General features: G+C 43.3%; 2 protein-coding genes and 1 long non-coding RNA gene across 3 annotated transcripts; 1 reads left to right on the top strand and 2 right to left on the bottom strand.

The window, feature by feature from the left end:
* Positions 1-109: 109 nt before the first annotated feature.
* LOC129867132 (U3 small nucleolar RNA-associated protein 4 homolog) lies at positions 110-8669 on the bottom strand. Its single transcript, XM_055940328.1, has 17 exons — positions 8543-8669; positions 7977-8145; positions 7573-7761; positions 7380-7464; positions 7126-7215; positions 6791-7002; positions 6391-6562; positions 6194-6285; positions 5925-6021; positions 5694-5758; positions 5375-5497; positions 4842-4998; positions 4584-4690; positions 4362-4457; positions 4009-4194; positions 3709-3819; positions 110-460 (listed from the first exon to the last, which is right to left on the bottom strand). Exons 2-17 carry the CDS (start codon positions 8133-8135, stop codon positions 344-346), a joined length of 2058 nt encoding a protein of 685 aa, XP_055796303.1. The 5' UTR covers positions 8136-8145; positions 8543-8669; the 3' UTR covers positions 110-343.
* LOC129867135 (uncharacterized) lies at positions 7211-10679 on the top strand. The gene is made up of 2 exons (XR_008761583.1): positions 7211-7326; positions 8619-10679. It is a non-coding gene; the product is annotated as an uncharacterized LOC129867135 (long non-coding RNA).
* On the bottom strand, positions 10464-22813 carry LOC129867133 (hyaluronan synthase 3-like). The gene is made up of 4 exons (XM_055940329.1): positions 22137-22813; positions 16101-16745; positions 15220-15321; positions 10464-15092 (listed from the first exon to the last, which is right to left on the bottom strand). Exons 2-4 carry the CDS (start codon positions 16743-16745, stop codon positions 14163-14165), a joined length of 1677 nt encoding a protein of 558 aa, XP_055796304.1. The 5' UTR covers positions 22137-22813; the 3' UTR covers positions 10464-14162.
* Positions 22814-23264: the final 451 nt, after the last annotated feature.

Genomic DNA, 23264 nt, shown 5'->3' on the forward strand with positions numbered 1-23264 from the left:
TTGTAGACTTAACCCTGAAACAAACTTTACACTGAAACCTAACCATGCATGATTGACTGTCCTTGCCAATTTTAGGTAATTACCTTGCGAAAAATGACAAAACAGCCTGTACATTACAGTAAATATTTTATTTATTACTGTATAAAACAGTCTTTACAAATCATGGGTCAGGGGTGTAGAGAGACAGGCTGTGCTCCGATTCCCTTCCCTGCTCCTGAAATGTGCAACTGGTCACAGCAGTCGCAATCTTTTAAATGCAATGAATGTGTACCCACTTCGGGGAGAAAAATAAAGAATCGAAGGGCAGCCACAGACAAACAAAAAACACACCTCTCCCTATTGTTTATGTAGCAAACTTTTTCTGTCTGACGGGAGCAGGTAGCTGGGATGTGATGGCCAGGAGGGGGCGCTCCACCATCACCAGAGACTGGTCATCCAGCAGACTCACAGAAAGCAAGTCCTACACAGGAAACACATCAGAGGAAAGAGAAACTGATTTGACCCATTATCACATTTATAGAATCTAAACATCTCATTGTATATTAGGGGTCTAACGGCTCACCAAACCCACGGTTCGGTACGTATTGCGGTTTTGGTGTCACGGTTCGGTTTCGGTACAGCAGGAAAATGAAATGCCATTCACATTGTTCAGCAATGTTCCTGGCATTGTCTGTTGTGACAGGACTGGTATGTTGGGCCTCAAGTTTCCACTCTGAAGCTGCATTTGTAATAGAGGTTGATTGATTAATCGGAATGGCGATTAATTAGGGTCGATTTCAAGTTTTCATAACAAATCGGTAATCTGCATTTTTGGACACCGATCGTGGTCGTTTACACTGCACTCCACGAAGAGACTGCGTGGCAGGCTGACTACCTGTTATGCGAGTGCAGCAAGGAGCCAAGGTAAGGTGCAAGCTAGCATTACACATATCTTATAAAAAAAACAATCAATCTTAACATAATCACTAGTTAACTACACATGGTTGATGATATTACTAGTTAATCTAGCTTGTCCTGCGTTGCATATAATCGATGCGGTGCCTGTTAATTTATCATTGAATCACAGCCTACTTCGCCAAACGGGCGATTTAAGCGCATTCGCGAAAGCACTGTCGTTGCACCAATGTGTACCTAACCATAAACATCAATGCCTTTCTTAAAATCAATACACAGAAGTATATATTTTTTTACCTGCATATTTAGTTAAGAAATTCATGTTAGCAGGCAATATTAAACTAGGGAAATTGTGTCACTTTTCTTGCGTTCATTGCACGCATTGCAACAGTTTGGGTCTCCTGACTCGCTACGAACTAATTTGCCTGAATTGTATGTAATTATGACATAACATTGAAGGTTGTGCAACGTAACAGCAATATTTAGACTTATGGATGCCACCCGTTAGATGAAATACGGTACGGTTCCGTATTTCACTGAAAGAATAAACGTTTTGTTTTCGAAATGATAGTTTACAGATTTGACCATATTAATGACTTAAGGCTCGTACTCCTGTGTGTTATTATATTATAATTAAGTCTATGATTTGATAGAGCAGTCCGACTGAAGGGTGGTAGGCAGCAGCAGGCTCGTAAGCATTCATTCAAACAGCACTTTACTGCGTGTGTCAGCAGCTCTTCACAATGCTTCAAGCATTGCGCTGTTTATGACTTCAAGCCTATCAACTCCCGAGATTAGGCTGGCAATACTAAAGTACCTATTAGAACCAATAGTCAAAGGTATATGAAATACAAATGGTATAGAGCGAAATAGTCCTATAATAACTACAACCTAAAACTTCTTACCTGGGAATATTGAAGACTCATGTTAAAAGGAACCACCAGCTTTCATATGTTCTCATGTTCTGAGCAAGGAACTTAAACGTTAGCTTTTTACATGGCACATATTGCACTTTTACTTTCTTCTCCAACACTTTGTTTTTGCATTATTTAAACCAAATTGAACATGTTTCATTATTTATTTGAAACTAAATTGATTTTAATCGATGTATTATATTAAGTTAAAATAAGTGTTCATTATTGTCAGTATTGTTGTAATTGTCATTATTACAAATATATATATAAAAATCATGCGATTAATCGGTATCGGCTTATTTTGGTCCTCCAATAATCGGTATCGGCGTTGGAAAATCATAATCGGCCGACCTCTAATATTTACTAATTGTGAAGCCGTAAATACCAGTTGGATGCATTCATGTGATTTGAACTCATTGAGAAACACTGATTGGCTAATGGCCAACCAGCTGCATCAACCATAAATTAAAAGTACAGCTTCATGCTTGAAAACAAATTAAAGAGTTCAAAAAACAGATAGCCTTTTATAAATAGTGTTTTGTTGTTGCAGATAACAGCCGAAAATGCTGTTACGAGGCAATTTCCTTAGTAGGTGACGTCAGAGGTCACCATGTGGGAGAGGTGGGTGCTCAGCATGATAAACGAGTTTCCTAGTAATAATTACCAGTTGGAGAGCCGTTCGAGTGGATTCTTCCCAGTCGTATGTGGTAAATTCCCACTTGGTTACAAACGCACCATGACTGACACTGCCACTACATCTCCCACTCCAGAGTAATGTGATGGGCGGTCAATGTTAAGCGCAACACATCATTGGCCAATTCGTTGAAAACTTTGGCTTTGGTTTGCTGAATTTGGTGCAAGGGGGAAGCTGGTAACGTGGCTTCAGCACTTTTACAAGGTGCTGAAACCCCTATTCTTAACCACAGAGAATAGGTACATATCTGTGGCTATAAACCAAAGACTGTAAAATAAAATATAATTATAAACTGGGTGGTTCGAGCCCTGAATGCTGATTGGCTGACAGCTGTGGTATATCAGACTGTATACCATGAGTATGACAAAACATTTTTTTTTGCTGCTCTAATTACGTTGGTAACCAGTTTATAATAGCAATAAGGCACCTCGGGGGTTTGAGGTATATGGCCAATATACCACGGCTAAGGGCTGTATCCAGGCACTCGGCGTTGCGCATAAGAACAGCCTTTATCCGTGGTATATTGGCCTTATACCACACCCGGTCGTGCCTTCTTGCTTAAATATAGCCTACCTATCGATTGTGTAATTTCTTCGGGCCGGTCAAAATCAACTGCTTGAACGCAGAGGGGAGACGATGTGTTGTTTCTTTGCGTTTCCTTGCTCTGGAAGACTGGGGCGATGTCGACGTAAATGTGTCAACATATTTGAGGTGTTGGCAGCTGCATAGGCTATTCTTGTTGAGACTGTTAACGTTTTATCCACAACTCTCGGTCAATCATCCTTGTAATCTACTAGGAAGTCAAAATGTTCCCAAACTGGAGAATCTTCCACCTGGTTCATCACCCCCACCACCGTACAGAGCTACATTAGTTCCCGGCTGCGCCTCACAAAAGGACAGTTTGAAACATGCCAATTAAGATTAGAATTTTGATTATGCATAGGCTCTTGTTGTTTCAACAGAATAGCCCCAAAAAAGATTCAGCTCAGATTTACTTGAGGCATGGGTCTACAACATAGCGTAGGCTATAGGCCTAGCGTTTTTATTTGGATGTATTCATTTGGGTTCAGAGAACGAACCAAGGTCCCCATCGAACAGTTTGGTACGAATATGTGTACTGTTACAATCCTACTGTATATAAGATATATCCAACAGAATCCTGATATTGTCCCAGTTTGGGTTCTACCTGGCCAAACAGACACTCACCTGGAAGGTTTTACATATTTTGAAAGCATGGAGGTGACTGGGCCTCTCCTGCTCTGATAGGCTTCTGAGGGTCATCTGATTGTAGAACTGGGTCTTCTGGTCAGGGAGGGGCTGAAAGGGTAGAGGGTGACAGTGTTAACCTCACAGGCCAGTAAAAGCAGGTGTTTCTAATGATAGTCAATATGACCCATAATAAGCCACTAAACCAACACTGTTCCTTTAATAGATGAAAAGGCTCAACCGAGAAGGACTGCTGAAAGGCCATTATGACAAGGACATTGAGAGATGCAGGTTTCTTACCAGACTTTGGTCGATGATGCAGAACATGTGCATGTCGTGCAAGAGGATCTGTTCAGGATTTTTAGGGTTGAAGGTCACGTGGGTGACGGGTGTGTCCCGGTCCAACCACAAGTAGTGGAGCCCCTGCTTCTGAAGCTTTCGGCTCCAGTCTGTGTACTGCTTCTCCACTATGGAGTACTCAAATATCTATAGACATGGACCAAAGAACAGTCAGCATATCTACACGCGTCAGAGTACTAAATCGTAAACTTACAGCAGAAATCACAAGTTTCAACAAGATCAATCCTGTTAAAAGTATACTTGAGAGATACTAATATCTGCAGTGGCAGTATGAGAGATGGCATGGTGTTAACCTGTTGGTCAGCGTGCACCATGGTCAGGTTGTTGGTGGTGGGGTGGATCCCCATGGCACTGGGACAGGAACCATACACAGGTACTATACAGTGGAGCTGGAACACAAGAACAGGGTCATGTGAGGCTGTCATTGGAAACAGATTACACTACTTTTACAGTGTTACTTTTAGTCTTACAGAACAGGTGTAGAGCTTGACTGGATCAGTGGAAAACCCACCCACCTTTAGTTTCTGTACATTGTAGACGTGGATCTCACAGTCACTATTTGCTGTCGCCAGCCACTTCCCATCCACACTGTTAGTCATTAAGTGAATGGGCTGTCTGGACCCTGGAAAAAGAGGCAACAGAGTGAGGCCATGTTACCAAAAACAGAGATCAGGTTATCCAGCACAAAGCCTTGCTTTTTCAGTGAAGAACATCAACACTGCAGTTTGCCAGTTGACAGGTCAGATAACCAATATCGCTGATGATCTACTGACCTGACTTAGGCTTGAGGGTGTGCACATACTTGCACTCAGATTGGCTAAGGGCAATAACGAGGACTGATGATTGGCTGGAAGAAGCAAACAGTTTGGAGGAGTCTGAAGAGAAACACAGCTGGTGAGCAGAGCGCAGGACCTTTGGAAGCTTGGGTACCTGGGGGAGAGACCGAGATTTGTTATACTTATTTTACTGAACAATATACGAGGAGAACACGACTGGGCTCAACCAGCAATGTTGGCATTTTAAATTGACATTTTAAAGCACTGACAAATGGTGCCATCTACTGGATGCTTAGTCTAAATATTTGTGAAATTATTGTCCAGTCACAGCTTGACAATTTGAATGATTATAAATTTGACTGTCCTTTGGGAGAGTGAAAGCACACAATCTAGTTTCAGATTCTACAAGCTCAAATGATATTCAACTAGACTAAACAGGATTTTATGAATTAGTCCAACAATGAAATTGGATTTGTGTAGCAAATCAGCAAACACCTTTAGCAAACATGATAATGTAGACTTGGTAATACCTTGGTTATACTGATGTCCTTATTGTCCGTCTGCAGCCTGTAGAGACGTACACTGGACATGGTGGAGTATGCTAGCCATCCTCCACAGGAGGACAGAGCACTGCAGCTGATATGATCCTCACCCTGAAGGCAAACATAACAGAAAAACAAAACTACAGTTGGAGGGTTTCTTCAGCATTACATAAACTCAGACTATGCCACTCAAATTCAATGCATAGTGTCATTAGATCAGCTAAAATGAAATTCCCAAATGTGAGGTGATTTTGGATAGTTCTACAGATTGAGGTGATAAACAGTTGTATGCAGGAAAAATACCTACTTTTCTCTTGAGATGGAGGAGTTTCTCAGGTTTCCTCTTCAGAGGCAAGCTGTCTCCTGGCTTGCCTGAAAGTTAGAGATGTGTTGTCAAATACAGCACACAATAACTATACCCATTAGACAGGTGTGATAATCACTCCCCTTTGCTTGAAAAGTCGCTACAATAATGTGCATGATATTGACTGTATTTCTCCCATCTCCCTCTTTCCATCCATGTGCGTGAGATTCTCACCATGTCCATCACTCTCTCCCAGTCTCCACAGCTCCAGCTGGCCAGGGAACTGGAAGAGCAGTAGCCCTGCCTTCTTTGCACAAAATACTAGATTCCGCTGAAAAGAACAGTACAAACAGGATCAAATCAAGATTTTTAGTGCAATTCTATAACAATCTGTTCAATGTTAATATGAACATTATGTTGAATTCACTATTCACAATCTATGCAATTAACATTATTTGAAACAGCTCTGATACCAGAGTAATTTCTACCAATTCTGTACTCACATGGGGAAAGTGGATCTTGCGAAGTGACGAAGCATGTGACCTCTCATCAAACTTCTCCAAGAGGGGTCTCACTACAAGCTGGGTATCCATACCTGAGGAGAGAATGTATCCAGAATTAGTAATGCAGTCAATATCGGGCAGCATTTGTTGTACTATAGTAGCATTTCCCCTTTATCGATTTGAACATTAGCATTGACCTCCAGAGACGATGGCGGTCTCGATCTCAGCCAGGGCTCTGACATCATGCGTGTGGTTCTTGAAGGTCCTGGTTCTGACCCACTCCTTGTCCTGCTGCTGCAGAGTAGGAGCAATGAACTGGAACTGGATCACAGTACCCTCTGACGTCCCTGCCACCACACTGCTCTCATCCTGTCAATCACACAGACCAGTCTACAAGGAAGCTCCCCTCTAGTCAATCCTACGAATTCACATTAGTTGGGTCAAACAAATCACGTTCACCTGCAACATATGGATTCAGACAATCAAAGAGACATCTACATTCTCTAGCACCTCCTAATAAACAGAGTGCAACAATCTAGAAGGAAGGATAAAATATTGGTAAAGGGCAGGTGTCCATCACAGTGAACACCTTCTCACCTTGGAGACAGACAGTGCCAGCACATCCCACTTGGTCACCAGGTGTGTTTTGACGAGCGTGCCGGTGTGTCCGTCCCAGACTTGGACCTTCCCAGCAGAGTCACCGCTGATGATAGTAAAGTCTGACAGGAAGACTACACTCCAGACTACAGTCTCCCGACTCTTAGAGCCTCCAACGCCCCGGTCCACCAGGAGCCTCTGTACAGCACGACCTGAAACAACAAACGCTGGAGGTCAGGATCAAACAAGTCCAAAATTGGAAACATATCAAAAATACACGGTGGTTAGCTTACTAACTGTCTGACAATATTTTCACATGGCTGTTCCTAACTCACCTGTCGGGACATCAAAGACACGGATCATGTCCATCATGCCAGCAGCAATCTGTGCGCCAGAGGGGTGCCAGGAGATGGATAAGATGCGACCTGAAAGACAGGATTACACAGTTTAAGCTGCACTAGAAGATGTCAGTTGTCAACACAGCTGCAACCCCATTGACAGCAAGGATGCCAAAACATATTAAGAAAGGTTGTAAGGTAAGTAAGGAACACATTTTTAGACAAGTGAATCGATAATCTGTTCCACTCACCTTTCTGTCTGTCCAGATTGCGCTCAAACTGAATGCTCTCTTCGAGTACCTCAAACAATTTCACTGTCCCATCTTCACATCCGATCTAACATGATTAGGAAAAAAATTATTATTTAAATTCCATCTAAAGTCAGCATGAAAAACACAAATTCCAATATGTTTGAAAGGACACTATTACAGAGAGGTGACTGACTGCTAAGTGTGCCCCCTGAGAATTGCTGGTGATGGTCCAAATGGGGCCCCCATATGCCTCCAGGGAGTACTTGGGTCTCAGGTTTTCCAGATCATATTCTGTGACCTCTCCATTTAGGCCAGCACTGAACAGGCGTCCTCCAACCCAACACAGGGCCTCGATTGACCGGGAGTCCTTCCCTGGAATAACCTGCAGATACCAAAACAAGTGTTAATTAATGGCAAGTGTGACAACCAACCGTGGGTGTATTTCTGTCGACAATTTTAATCAACAATAAGCTTTAACAATGTCCTAAGGAGGGAGGTGTAAAGCCTTTTAAGTGTGCTATAATGTAGACTAACGATCAAGCATAATGCAAATTTTCATTCTGAATAGACCATACATTTATAAAACGAGTTACAAACCTTTTCCTGGAAATAGTGGTCTGCGAAGTTGAAAATCTCCACACTCCCATCCATTCGTCCCAGGGCCAATCTCTCTGTGTGGGCATTGAATGCCACAGCTCTGATGGCAGCTGGCATGTATTCGAAAAATCGAACCCGGTGCACTTTAAATTCCCCCATTGTCGCTAATCTAAGAAAACAATGAAATGCTAAAATTAAGAGGATTAAGAGTTTTGCATGGAAGTCATTATTGTTATGCAGTTAGCTAGCCTCGTGCCGTGTGTAAACTACCGACTAAACTTTCATAATGCGATGCAAGTCATAATTTGAATCATGTAAGCAACAAAATGGCTATCTAGCAACTAAAAAAAATAGCTCGCTAATTAGTTCACGTTAGTTAAATAACTAGCTAGTTACGTTACTTGGCTAGCTAACGTTAACGTTAAATTAGCTAGCAAACCATTTGGCTGGTTAGCTAGCTGCTCGTTTGACACTGAAAGAACACCGCTTGCCTATGCGCAAATCATTATATTGTTGACATGTAACAATGTATAATGCACATACAAACAGTTAAAGAAAACGCTTACTTTTATCGTCCCTTTCTTTAGTATTTCCTTCACTTTTCCCAAATATTAATTCCTATGTCCACACGTTGAATTACAGCAGACACCACGTTGGACACCTTTGAACCGGAAACGAAAACCACTACATGCAAGTGACGCGTCTGTGCGCCGGATGAAGGTGGTACATCTTCCTGGCGGGAAAAACCTGAAAACAAACAGGACTTTAAAAAAATATATATATGTTTTTTTTTTATTAACAACAAATCAATACAGAAAGTACATGAGGGAACACAAGTATATATATATTACATACAATGGACAATCGAGCTAGGGGGTACAATATCACATTACAATTACACAAGGACCTTAAGGGACATGCATACACTTATAGTTCTAACAGCTTTTTTGTTAGAGTATTTAATTGTCTTAAAATACAGTTCAATTTATTTTTGTAGGGTAAGAAAATGTTGTTTTTTTGTAAATTTCCATTTGTGTATATGAAATTTGGACAAAAGAATAATTAAATTCATTAAATTAAAATGTTTCACCTTAAAACAAACAGGACTTGTCAGTGACAGAATTAGCGTGAATGCGTGACTATATTTACCTAACAATATTTCATTGATTGCCTGTGTTGCATCGCTCTTTTTCTCCTCCTCCCCTGTCAGTGTTTCAGTTATCTTTCTGCGAGCAGCACGATGGTTCAAATTGATAAAACTTCATACAAGACTTCTCAATCATCTGAATTCTTATACATGGTCAATTCAGAGAAGTTTTGTCTGTCTCGTCGCAGAGTATGAAAGCATTTAGGATAGTATAACTTCCCTAGCTAGCTAACTATTTCATTTCGTCAGATGGTAATGAACAGAGTTCGATCTGTTGAGAGACTGACAGCATTGACACTCGCAATCAGTCAGCTGTAGTGTATGAAAGATGAATTTCATAATGTTTAGTGACAATGTTTGATGTCTATGTATTCGGTGAGTACATCTGTTTCTACTCCCCTATCCATCCCTGTCCAGTGTGGATGGTCCTGGTCCTACTGAGTAGCTGCTGGTTAAACTCCAGGGGGAGATGATGTCCAGGCAGAACTCTGGATTGGCTGGGAACCTGATGGGAGATCTGCTATACACCAAAGAGGCACATGACAACATGGCACTATAATGCAGTGCTAGTACACTCATCTGTTACCTCTTTCCACTCAGAGATGTTGTGTCTTGTCTTTACTGTGCTCACCTGTGTCCAGGTGTACCTGTGCTCATTGTGGGAAACCACATCCTCTATGGAAAGGTGGTCAAACTGGAGAAGCCCTTCGCTGTCCTGATGAAACACTCTGGCCTCCCACAGGGGGAGAAGGTTCCCATGGAAATCAACCAGCAGAACCTACTCTATTTCCGCCCTCATCAAGAAAAAGCTCATCTTCAATACTCGCCCAAAGCCCATCATCACTAATGTGCCCAAGAAAGTGTAGTGAAGTGCTTGGTCATATGCATTATAGGGCTCACTGTCGCAAAACACTTTTAACTGGAAAAAAATTGACAAGTTCAGATAGTCCCTGTTGCAGTCTGTTTTCTTCCGTTTTGTGCCTGCTGCAGTCTGTTTTCTTCCGTTTTGTGCCTAACGACCTTGACCCTGGTCACCTGTGTGGGAGCAAAGGACATGCTGCACTCTTAATGACTCCATACCCACAAGTATGGAGCACACATTGCAAGACTGTGCTTGGGACACCCTCCTCTGGCTTGAGGTTATGGGACATCTGAAACTAGGCTGTGTGCATATTTGTTTTGTTATGTCAGTGGTTACACTGCTGGAATTTGCTAAATGCTGTGGTGTATTATCAAAATATCTTTATTGTTGCACTTATCAGATGACAGGATTTAGTAATGCCTTGACATGACATTTGTACAGTGATTATTTTCAGATGGGGAAGAAATTGCCACAACAGTCGAATGAGAATATTTTTTTATTCAGATAAAAATACATTTTTTTTCAACTGCTGTACAAGTCGGAAAAATAACTGTTTTGATTTCAAATACAAAACCTTTTTCCAACAACATGTCTTGCCTTTTATATTTAAACATAATGAAATACATAGGTGGTTACAATACTTTATTTTCTGCAATTACAAACCAATAAAATGTGTATTTTCTGTTTCAATAGCCATATGCTGGTGCATGATTCTGATTTTTTTTGTACCCTACTACTGTATTAGAAATGCTATCTTGGTTTATTACTTTTACATGACAGTTATAACTAACTGCCTGTTCTAAGTCTACATGAAGCATCATCCCTAAATCAAAATAGGGATGATGGTGATATGAGTGATGTCTCATCCATGAAACTACAAAAAGACCCGTGTAGCAATGTTGAGCACTAGAGACAAACTACACTGAATAACAGATCATTGCGCTGACTACATCACATTGTAAAAAATAATGTAAACCGCTATTGTTTCATGAAATGTAAAAATCCCATAGTTCCTTTTAAATATAGGTCTATTCTTAAACCCACAATTATTGTACATCTTCAAAATATCTTTGTATATATACAATACACAAAATATATTACTTTGCAATATACTGTGAAAAATTGTCTTTATGTAACATTGAATGTTGTATGAGCTGAGAGGTTTGTTGGATAGGCTTAACGGTTGTTCTGCGGCATTGACACGCCTTAGAAAAGTCTGGTATAGATTTTCAGTCACAGACGTATTGAATAGTTACATAATTATATTCAAAACAATTATAAGACTGGGTTTTTTCATTGTAAGATATGCTTACAAAATATGGCTGGACATCTACAGTCACTCAGCATTATGAGACCGATTGATTTGTTTTCAAACAGAGGCAGGCAGTATCAAGGAAATCAAAATTGCTAATGACAATATTGTAGACTGAAAGCAGATGTTCAGCCTGATAGATAGGCTATAACAAAGATTGTATTTGACATCTCCACACCATACAAACGAATGTCAGACAACACTGTCACAGTCATCTATATGGTGTCCTTGCCTCTCATTTCTTCACATAATCCCAACATCTATGTCAGAATCAGAAGAATCAAAATCACCTTTATTCGCCAAATAAATTTACACATACTCATAATTTTACTTGCTGATATGCTGCTGCTAGTTTACATACATCATACATGTGCATAGAGAGTCTTATTACACAGTCACCTGACATACACCCTCAGGAGTAGAAAGGGAAAGGTAGGCCACATCTACATGTTAAGACAGATGAATAATAGAGATTAGTTTGCTGTCTGTACACAATGTTAAACACTAAGTTCAGTGTTCCAGCATTCAGTACTTATTCCTTAAAGAGGACCAAAGGGGTTGCAAGCCTCCCTAGCCTCCTAGGGGCTGTTTATGTGTGTGTTTAGGGGAACGGGGGAGGTCCCTTCTTGGCATGCAAATAGAAGTGTAACCATAGATTTCCACCCTTTTTGCTCCATGATGGCTAAAGGGACTAATTCATCCAGCCACACAGTACAAAATTTCCCCCTCTGTGTCTGGCCACCCCACACACAATCTCTCGGGCTGACTGGCGTCTCTTAATGGCCTTTTGACTCCAACATTTTTTCCAATAAACTGCCTAAAACCAAACCCGGCCTAGTGACTCCAACATGTTTTCCAATGTACTGCCTAAAACCAAACCTATTAATGACCACAAGTAACTGAATGAAACACTTGTGTAAATGAGGGATGCAAAGTATATTGAAAGCAGGTGCTTCCACACAGGTGCGGTTCCTGAGTTAATTAACAATTAACATCCCCTCATGCTTAGGGCCATCATGCTGGGCAGGCTAATATTTTGGCTACCATGGCTATGCCCCCATCAGTGGTGTAAAGTTCTTAAGTAAAAATACTTTAAAGTACTACCTAAGTAGTTTTTTTGGTAATCTGTACATTACTTTACTATTTATATTTTTGACAACTTTTACTTTCACTTCACTACATTCCTAAAGAAAATATTGTACTTTTTATTCCATACATTTTCCCTGACACCAAAAAGTAATCGTTACATTTTGAATGCTTAGCAGCAAAGGGAAATTAACGCAATAATCAAGAGAACATCCCTGGTCATCCCTACTGCCTCTGATCTGGCGGACTCATTAAACACACGTTTCCTTTGTAAATGATGTCTACATGTTGCAGTGTGCCCCTGGCTAACCATAAATAAATAAAAACAAGAACATGGTGCCGTCTGGTTTGCTTCATATAAGGAATTTGAAATTATTTATACTTCTGCTTTTACTTTTGATACTTAAGTATATTTTAGCAATTACATTTACTTTTGATACTAAAGTATATTTAAAACTAAATACTTTTAGACTTTTACTCAAGTAGTATTTTACTAGGTGACTTTCACTTTTACTTGAGTCATTTTCTATTAAGTATCTTTATTTAAGGAATTGCAAACAATCTTGTGCCTTGTGAAACTGATGTGGAGGTTGCAGTTTTGATTCCCAACAACAGCAAACTCTGATTCATAGCCAAGACAACACTGCAAAACATATTCCTGATGGCCGACAAAGTTTGTACTTGAACATCTATATCACCTCTGGAAATGTACTGTACCATCAAATTGACCTACTGCACCATTGGTAGATAGAGGCTGAGCAAGTCTGTAAACAAAATTGTTTTATGTGTCTTGTTTGCACTTTCAAGTTTCACGTTATGCAATCCTCATTTAATAAAATAATATGAACACAACTTAAAGAGCACACAAGTGGAAACTTCCAGGACATTATCTCCATTCTCCAAAAACAAAAAACACATGTCAATTTAGACATGGTAGCACCTACACTAATACTACCTGACCTTGATAAAAGGGGTTCATGTTTTTATTTTCTCATTATGGATTTACAACTAATAACAGCAATGGAGTTAGTACTTGTGTTGTATTAATGGTACGACGTGTCAAAAAACAAGTGCTCTTTGGTCATAGTCTACATGATGGAATTAATAAGGGATTAACCTCATTTGGAAAAGTACATCCTGTAATGAACACTGCTGTATAATGTGTATACAATTTGGCACCCATAGAACAAAATGGCCACAGAAACTCACTGACTCATTCAACTGAGTGTCAATACTCTTGCAAGCCATTAGCTTACGAGCTAAAAGTTTACCCTGGGCCTGTTCATCAGCACCAAATATATTTGTAAGTTATGTTTGTATAAATGTTAGATTGTCTATCAATTATTGTATTACAAAAATACAACTGTAGATCATTGTGTCTCCTGATTGAGGCAGAGAAGGCCCTCAGCTCAGTGCATCAAGTCACATATCAACATTGCTTCATACTGACACACACCGTGTCATAGCTCTTATGATCTCTGGTATATCCTGGCCACACCTTGTCCCACCATGACCAAACGGGCTGTATGATAATGTGCTTTATATCCATGGTAAGCACCAGGCCCACTGGTAGAGGACTCTGTACTGTAGAAAAGGTTTGTAACCTACTTAACCAAGTCTCCCAGGTTAATGTGAGAACTGTCCATCCAATGTCATTCTACAACACATTCATGCCCCATAGGTCCCAGAGGTTTAGCACCATGGAGACAGAGTGGTGGGGCCACAGACTGGCTCAGTTGTTCTAGCAGCACCACAAAGGACTGAACAAGGATCCATGTCTTATGCCTCTGCGTACGGCAGGTGGTACTGCTCCTCCCTCTTGTTGCAGCGCTTGGCCACTATAGCCAGGTAGAGAACCAGCAGAATGAGCCAGTAGCAGGCGTACAGGATGACCCCAGCGATGAGAAGCGCTTTCTCTGTTTCACTGAAGGGCTCCTGGGTCTCACAGTAGATGGTGTAGGCAACCCCACCCAGCAGCACAGCCCCCCACACCGTGACGGGCACCGCCCCTATGAAGTTCACCACAATCTTCCTCCGCCCTGATGTGCCCCAGCCAGCCTTATTGATAGTGAGCAGGGCAAAGATCTTGGCTGGCAGCAGGCTGGACATGTAGAGGAGGGAGTAGAGAGACATGAATATCATGACCAGACTGCCCCTCAGGAAGCAGGCGTAGGTGGCCTTCACTATGCCAACCAGTTGCACTGTCAACAGGAAGAGAAGGATGTTCCACAGGCGCCCGCGGTAGAACAGGTGGATCACTGTGGCAACCAGGAAGAAGGGGAAGAAACCCGTCACCACAGACTCGTATGTCATCCAAAGGCTGTGCTTGTGGAACCAGAGGGCGTTGTACAGCCACTCTCTGAAGTAGGACTTGCTCCAGCGGGTCTGCTGGTTGAGCCAGCGGAGGTAGCGCGTTGGCGTTTCAGTCTGGCACTTGGAGCGGGCCGTGAACTTGGTCTTGTAACCGAAGCTCAGCACGCGGTTGGTGAGGTGGCGGTCGTCACCAAAGCTGCACTTGCTGCCCAGGAAGGTCTGGTGGTACCATGGCTCTAGGAACTGCTGCAGCAGGGAGTTGCGGTACATGCCCAGGGGACCACTGATACACTGCACACAGCCAAAGTAAGACTGGCAGGCCCGCTCCACGTTGAAGGCCATCCAGTAACGAACACTGCTCAGGAAGGAGATCCACGAGTCATACTTATTCAGGATCTGAAAGGAAACAGAGACAAGTGAGGAGAAACTGTTACTGGTGATTCAGTAGAACTAGTAAGTACATTTAGAAAGGATGACAATAACAACAATGTGAAGGGTCTTCTTGGAGAAAGAAGTCTCTCACCTGAACATCTCCACCTACTCCGCCCACCTTTGCATCCTCTTCTAGAATCTTCAGCATCTCTATGGTGCACGCTGGATCCAGAACTGTGTCTGAATCACACACCTGCAAAGCCACACATTCACAGGTGCATTATTTCCATCCTTATAATACAACTGACATGGAGCCAAGTTGGTGGTAATGGGATTGGCTTTGACAGTGGATTCATCTAATTGACTTATCCCATCACACAATCAGCTATTGATCTTACTATGATTGCTGTAGGGATGATATGTGTGCAATACACACTGATGTGGTCTACATTAATAAATGAGTGATTAAGTGTTTATAAATGATTGCGAAAGACCCAAGATGAAGGCTTAGGGCCACAGCAGGTGTTTCAGGTCCCCTGTGTTAAATCAGGTGCCACTCAAGTTAGCTGGAAGAAATTAGAGACTTATGACAGCACACAGGTGTTCAAGAAGCATACAGAAGAGATCCAGCTGAACAACTGAACATTGACCCTGGCAATGCAGTAATATACTGTATTATTGCTCTATGTATACAGTATGCAAGCCCAGGAGAAATGCAGACATTTCAATCAGTTGCTATAATATGTAACAGTTGAGAGGGTAAAAAAGAGTACTCACTTGGGAGGGGGATAAAATGCTGTTCGTGACTGGCCTTTGAGTAATGGGATTACCTCTGTGTGCGTATGTATGTGTGCGCGTGTGTGTGTGTGTTCGCAGCTTTGGAATATGGCTCTGTAATGGAAGAGCATCGATACAAGGCCTTGTGCCAAAGTCTGTGGAGACTCAGTCACAAGGAGATAAGGTTACCTATTTCTTTCAAGAAGGACAGAGGACCCGTTGAGAGATGCAAAATTTAAACACAGAGAGACTTACCTGCATATAGTCCACAGAGTCTCCCAGGGCTTTGAAGGCTGTGTACATCACCTCTCTCTTCCCTCCCCACTCCTGCATGATACAGGAGTAGCGGCAGCCTCTCACTAGCCTGGCCACACGTGCAGCCTCCTGCGCATGCAGGGACGCTGCTCCAGTCCCCCCTCTGCCCACCCCTCCACCCCCGTCACTGTGGTAGTTCCCCTTCCACACCACGCTGCCAGCCTGGTCCACTCCACCCATCACCTCCTGGAAGATGTCCATCATGTAGTGGTCCTCTGGCCTGTTCCCGTCCACCACCAGCACCACCTTCAGGCTGGGAAAGGAGATGCGGCGCACGCTGCAGAGGCACTTCCTCAGGTAGTCTGGGTCCTCCTGGTAGGCTGCGATGCACAGGGCCACAGAGGGCCGCAGGTGCTGGGGCCGGGCGGGGCTGCGCATGTGTCTGTGCTCCAGGAAGGCAAACAGGCTCTGGAGGAAAAGATGCAGGGACAGGATGGCTCCGTAAAGGCCGAAGGACAGGTGGTGCTGCTCTGTGTGGATGAACTGATAGCCAGTCACATAGGCCAGCAGGATCCCAAACAGGACCACCGCGGCGAAGAGGGTGGTGGTTACGATATGCAGCACAGTCCTACAGCGAGAGGGCATCTGGGGGGGAAAGGAGAGGGGAAGGAGTCAGGATGGGGACAGACAGAAATGTTGGAGGACAGACAGAGCTCAGGCTGGGTTTGGAGGGAGGCAGACAAGAAACCACATGTGTTTAAGAAAATCCAAAGCAGGTAATACACTTTGAGATGCCTTATATGAATCCATCAAATACCCTTTTTTACCAGGCCTTATATGTATAAATACATGTGGTTGGGTTTGTTTAGTGGTGAATCTATTTGATATTGCCCACATCAGTAGTTGTCTATACAGTGATAGAGAACACCCAGGGCTAGCTCACACAGGCTTGCCCTGATAAGCTCCTGGGAACTGCTGGCAGATGATGAGTTCACAGGTTTACATGTGTAGACATGTTTATTTTCTCCCTTATTTCGGTAAATGTAGTTGTAATTTCCTGTCTTTTCTGTCACACCCTTAACGACCAATACTCTTCTGAAACATACACTAACTAGGCTATCCACTGTTCATAACACAAAATAATGGGATTTTTGGCTACGTCGAAAAGTAAAGATTAAGATTCAAGCAATACCCACATTTTTCCAAATGAAAGAATGTGAAAGACATCACCTAAAAAATGCAGAATAAACATGGAGAAACAACATAGCCATTTACAACCTTTAAACAATCTCTGGAAATTATGCCTAGCTCATCAGTTGGCCTTCATTTTCCTGACAGACAGAAACAACTGGCTAGAGTAATTTCTGTCTGGCATCTCCAGCAGTCTTCAGACTCAGTCAGACTCTCTCTCTCCTCCCAGGTTAATGACCTTAATTAAAGGCAAGGCAGGGCTTGGCAGACACTCAGGAGTGGCCAGAATGGAGAACAATCCCCCCCCTTTCATTGATTAAATTACCTCCCTGTGCACCCCTCTCGGTTCGGCTGGAGAAAGACGGCGCTCATTCACAGCCCTCATATCATAACATACACTTCTTTGGAAAACACTGGCAGAAATGTAACTAACTACTCACAAAGTGGATTTACATCCTGGCACTGTCACACATACAGTACATTCTCTCATCATGTTTCTATGAGACCCGCATTCAATATAATAATACACTAAGGAACTTGTAACACACACACACAGTCAACCTTGGTGTATGTATTACTTATTCTACTGCGTGACCAAGTCACTACCCACTTTATATTTGTAAATACAGTGTAAATAAAGTCCATTATTACTATGCATACTACCTCTCTTAATACTTGTTATTTTTGACTTGACTCTTTCATTGTTATTTATATTGATTAATGTACTGTATTGTTGAGGGAGCTAGCACATAAGCATTTCGCTGCACCTTTTATACCTACTTTAAACTTTGTATGTGACGAATAACATGTAGATTTTATTTTATTTAAGCAACTTGTAATTAGAGTAAATATGGTACACCACCAGAATAAGTAGTACACTACCCAAACTCAATTTCCAGGATATCACATTATTCCAAATGTATTCCACCATGCCTGGTATTGTATCTAGAATTGTTTTTGGAAAGTGAGTGCAGATTAATTCAGTGTCTACTGACAACACATAACTATTCCCCTCTGAAGGCCAGTCTATGATCCATGGACCATGGGGGGCAATAAGAGGGGCGAGGCAGCCAGCATGCTCTAAATGCCCCCTGGGCATAGAGAAGATGACAGGCAAGCAGACAGATAGGGACAGGGTCTGTTTGACCCTAATTAGAGAGCCACATTCATTGGGAGGCTGTTAGCAGTCAGGATTAGAAAAGAATAGAGAGGGGGCTCCATGTCAAACTCTATGGACTAAAAATCATGTTTCAGGTAGAAACTATTTGTAAATACAGTGTAAAGGAAGTAACGTTAGTTGTTGCTGTTTTTAAGGCATCATGAAAAAGTAGAGAAGTTGAACAGTGTCACTGATTACTGATGCAAAAACCCATAGAATTCCAGCCTCTGAAATTTCACCGCCAAAACAATCACAAAATCAATTCTATAACCACCATACCTTTCTGCACTAAACCCTCTAATTAACATCTCCTCAAAAAGAAAGAGAGAGAGAGAGACCTTTCCACTACTATACAATGCACTAACCAGCACAGACGGTAACCCTTCATCACCACTTAAGGCTATATCTGAACAATACTGTAGTCAGTCTCCATGGTAGTGAATGGTCAAAGCCCAGTACTCACTGTGGTGGTAGATGTGATAGCTGGCTCACACCTGGAGGAGTAGGGTATCATCTCATGATCAAAGCTTTGTCCATGCTACTTAAACATACATATCCTGGTGTAGTACATGTATCTCCTCTGGCTTGGATTTCCCATTCACATTAAGAATCTGCTTTGCAATTCAGCGGCTCTCAGGCGAGCTGCAGGTCAGCATTCACAGAGGAGAGGTTGGCAGGTATTTTCAGGTGAGATCCAAGCACAGGCACAGGTAGCTATTCCCAGGTGGGTCCCAGGCAGGTATTCTCAGGTGTAATGCCTCCCTCCAGCAGACTGAATGGACTTTATTCTCAGGTGTAATGGCAGGCTGGTGCAGACTGAATGAGCATTTTGGCTGTGGGACAGGCACTTTTACAGTGACTACAGAAGAAGGGAAGGAGGGAGGAAGGGAGGGGTGAGAAACCAAAGAGGAAAGGAGGGGGAGTGGATGACCGTGTGAAGGGAGAGAGCGATGGGGCAAGTGTGGAGTCTCCTGCTGGCTGGGTTTAAACTTGACTCTTTATCAATCTAACTGTAACTTCCACAGCCTTGCTTTAATGAGTCATAGTTTTCCACCAAGCCTGTGAATCAAAGCTCTGGAGCCAGGGCACAGTGTCTGCAAATTACAATGATAAACTCAGTGGGCCAGAGATCTTTCTGCTTCCCATGAAAATAAGAATCAGCTGCTTACAGTATGTCTATGTAAACATTGTCACCAGGAGTAAGACAATTATATTATCTAATCTTCAGTATAACAATCCACATCTATTCCCCACTAGAAGGCTCTCTTTCAATCTCACAACATATACTACATGACCAAAGGTATGTGGACACCTGCTCGTCAAACATCTCATTCGAAAATCATTTGCATTAATAAGATGTTGGTCCCCCCTTTGTGTTATAACAGCCTCCACTCTTCTGGGAAGGCTTTCCACTGGATGTTGGAACATTGCTGTGGGGACTTGCTTCCATTCAGCCACAAGATCATTAGTGAGGTCGGGCACTGATGTTGGGTGAATAGGCCTGGTTCGCAGTCGGCGTTCCAATTCATCCCAAAGGTGTTCGATGGGGTTGAGGTCAGGGCTCTGTACAGACCAGTCAAGTTCTTTCACACCCATCTCAACAAATCTTCTGTGTGGACCTTCTGTGTGGGCTTTGTGCACGGGGGCATTGTCATGCTGAAACAGGAAAGGGCCTTCCCCAAAATGTTGCCACAAAGTTGGAAGCACAGAATCGTCTAGAATGTCATTGTATGCTGTAGCGTTAAGCTTTCTTTTCACGGGCCTCCCGGGTGGCGTATCGGTCTAAGGCACTGCATCTCGGTGCTAGCTGCGTCACAAAAAATCCTGGTTCAATCCCAGGCTGTGTCGCAGCCGGCTGCGACTGGGAGATCCATGAGGCGGCGCACAATTGGCCCAGCGTCGTCCGGGTTAGGGGAGGGTTTGGCCGGCCGGGTTGTCCTTTTCCCATGGTGCTCTAGCTACTCCTGCTGGCCGGGCACATGCACGTTGACACGGTCGCCAGTTGTACGTTGTATCCTCTGACACATTGGTGCGGCTGGCTTCCAGGTTAAGCGAGCATTGTGTCAAGAAGCAGTGCGGCTTGGCCGGGTTGTGTTTCAGAGGACGCACGGGTCTCGACCTTCACCTCTCCCGAGTCCGTACAGGAGTTGCAACGAATGGACAAGACTGTAACTACCAATTGGATATCACGGAATTATTGAGAAATAAGGGGTAAAATAAAAAAACATGTCTTCACTGGAACAAACGGGCCTAGCCTGTACCATGAAAAACAGCCCTCGACCATTATTTATCCTCCACCAAACTTTACAGTGGGCACTATGCATTGAGGCAGGTAGCGTTCTCCTGGCATCCGCCAAACCTAGATTTGTCCGTTGGACTGCCAGACAATGAAGTGTGATTCATTACTCCAGAGAAGGGCGGCGAGCTTTGCACCACTCCAGCCGAAGCTTGGCATTGCGCAATGTGATCTTAGGCTTGTGTGCGGCTACTCTGCCATGGAAACCCATTTCATGAAGCTCCCGATAAACAGTTATTGTGCTGACGATGATTCCAGAGGGAGTTTGGTTGTGGGTGTGGCAATCGAGGACAGACGAGTTTTATGGCATACGTGCTTCAGCCCTCGGTGGTCCAGTTCTGTGAGCTTGTGTGGTTTACCGCTTCGCGGCTGAGCAGTTGTTGCTCCTAGACGTTTCCACTTCACAATAACAGCACTTACAGTTGACCGGGGCAGCTAAAGCAGGGCAGAAATTTGACAAACTGACTTGTTAGAAAGGTTGCATCCTATGACCGTGCCATGTTGAAAGTCACTGAGCTCTTCAGTAAGGCCATTCTACTGCCAATATTTGTCTATGGAGATTGCATGGCTGTGTGCTTGATTTTATACACATGTCAGCAGTGGGTGTGGCTGAAATAGACAAATCCACTTATTTGAACGGGTATACTTTTAAAAAAATGATTGAATCTATTCGTGATTGAAAGGCATCTCTCTCATTCCCCAATATAAAGAGGTGTGTGGTTGCAGAGCTAAAGCCCTTCTCTGGCAGACTGAGGTTGCTGGTAACTGTACACTCTGGGGCTGACTGTTAGTCAAATAGAATGTATGAGCAGCTAGAGTAGCACCACTTCCCCTAAGGCCTGTTTTAGTCTGCTGACAAAACCCAACAGGGCCTTCAAATCTGGAGTCAACCAGTGATCCCATGGAACGTCAAACAGGCAACGTTTTCCATGCACAGGTCACATCTTCAAATGGAATTCTGAGGCATTAGTTCCTGTCGGTCTGTCTTTCTAACATTGCACCAGCCTCAGGGAACTAACCACTGTGCTCTGCCACAAAATACAGAAGCCTATACCACACACTTAAAATACTAACCTGACACAAGCCGACACACAACCCTCACATAGACACATTCATCTACCCATGAACAGAATGTGATTTACTCTCACCCCACCACATACTCCCTCTATTTCTACTACTCACATACAATAAACATTAATATATTCTGAGAAGGTTTGTTTTAAGCCAAATGTTACTACCAATATCCTGTTTTGGCCATTGGCACAGAGAGGAAACAAATTTTCTCTACATAACACTACACAGATTTGCTTCACACAAGACATCCTTTACAATGGTTTTATGTTCCCTCGCACACATGCACATATAAAACACAGTATATATTGTCACGTACCTTCCAGACCCAGAGTACAACTCGGCCTCCGTCTCCCCTCTGGAGTTACCCCTGCAGCTCCGTCAGTGTGTCTGTCAGTCCACCCAGCTCCCGGTCTGCCCCACTCCACTCCACCACACTCTGCAGCACAGCACACTCCTTGTTCTGCTTCCCAATCACACTACATCTTTATTCCAACTCACTTAATTTAGGAGTCCCTCATCACAGCTACCGCCTCCACCTTCTTCTCTGTCTCCCCTGTCCTCTATCTACCTGGACTGTCCTGGGGCATGAAGGCCCTCAGATCCCAGTATCTCAGCCAGCAGTTGAGGGTGTTAGGCAGGGAGAAATGTACAGGAGGATAGCAGATGATCTGATCCCATCCCTGGTCCTGGCAGAATCTTGCCCATCTGGGCTGAAGTCCATGCCTGCTCACAGGTCTCTCCCATGGGCAAGTAGCCAAGCCACGATGTGGTAGAGGTTGGATGTCTAAGAATGGATCTCTGTAGCCTCCTGGCTGGTGCCCGTCCTTCAGTTCCCCTCTCTGTCTCAGGCTCTCTCTCCTACTGCAGTGGCAGCTCCTCTCTGCATCCCTCTGCAGCACAGCCCAAATCCCTGCTCCCCTCTCCTCTGTCACACTGACCTGGCTCGGTGCATAGCTGCCCAGACTGACGTTGCTTTTCCTCTTCAAGACCCCTCTACCCTCACACTAACTCACCCTCCTCTCCTGTCCTCTCCCCCTCCCTGTCCCAGCTCACTGCAGTGCAGCCAGCTTCCAACAAGACTCAGGACTGTTCAGACAGACCCCCTCTTCTCTCCTCCACACTGCCTGGCTCAAAGCATCCTTTATGGGCTTATTTACTTACCCACCCCTCCTCTCCCGGTGCTGCCGACAGCCTGCAGGTCCAACACAGGCTGGTAGAGTGAGGGAGAGAAAGAAACTCCAGCAAGCTTTGACACAAAATCAATACATGCTGTAATCAAATACACTACTCAAGTCATACCCTGAACAACAAGTTACCAATTACCATATAACACACACACACATCATATATATATATATACACTGCTCAAAAAAATAAAGGGAACACTTAAACAACACAATGCAACTCCAAGTCAATCACACTTCTGTGAAATCAAACTGTCCAC

Source organism: Salvelinus fontinalis, chromosome 12 (assembly GCF_029448725.1).
Source record: "Salvelinus fontinalis isolate EN_2023a chromosome 12, ASM2944872v1, whole genome shotgun sequence".
NCBI classification, from domain to species: Eukaryota; Metazoa; Chordata; class Actinopteri; order Salmoniformes; family Salmonidae; genus Salvelinus; species Salvelinus fontinalis.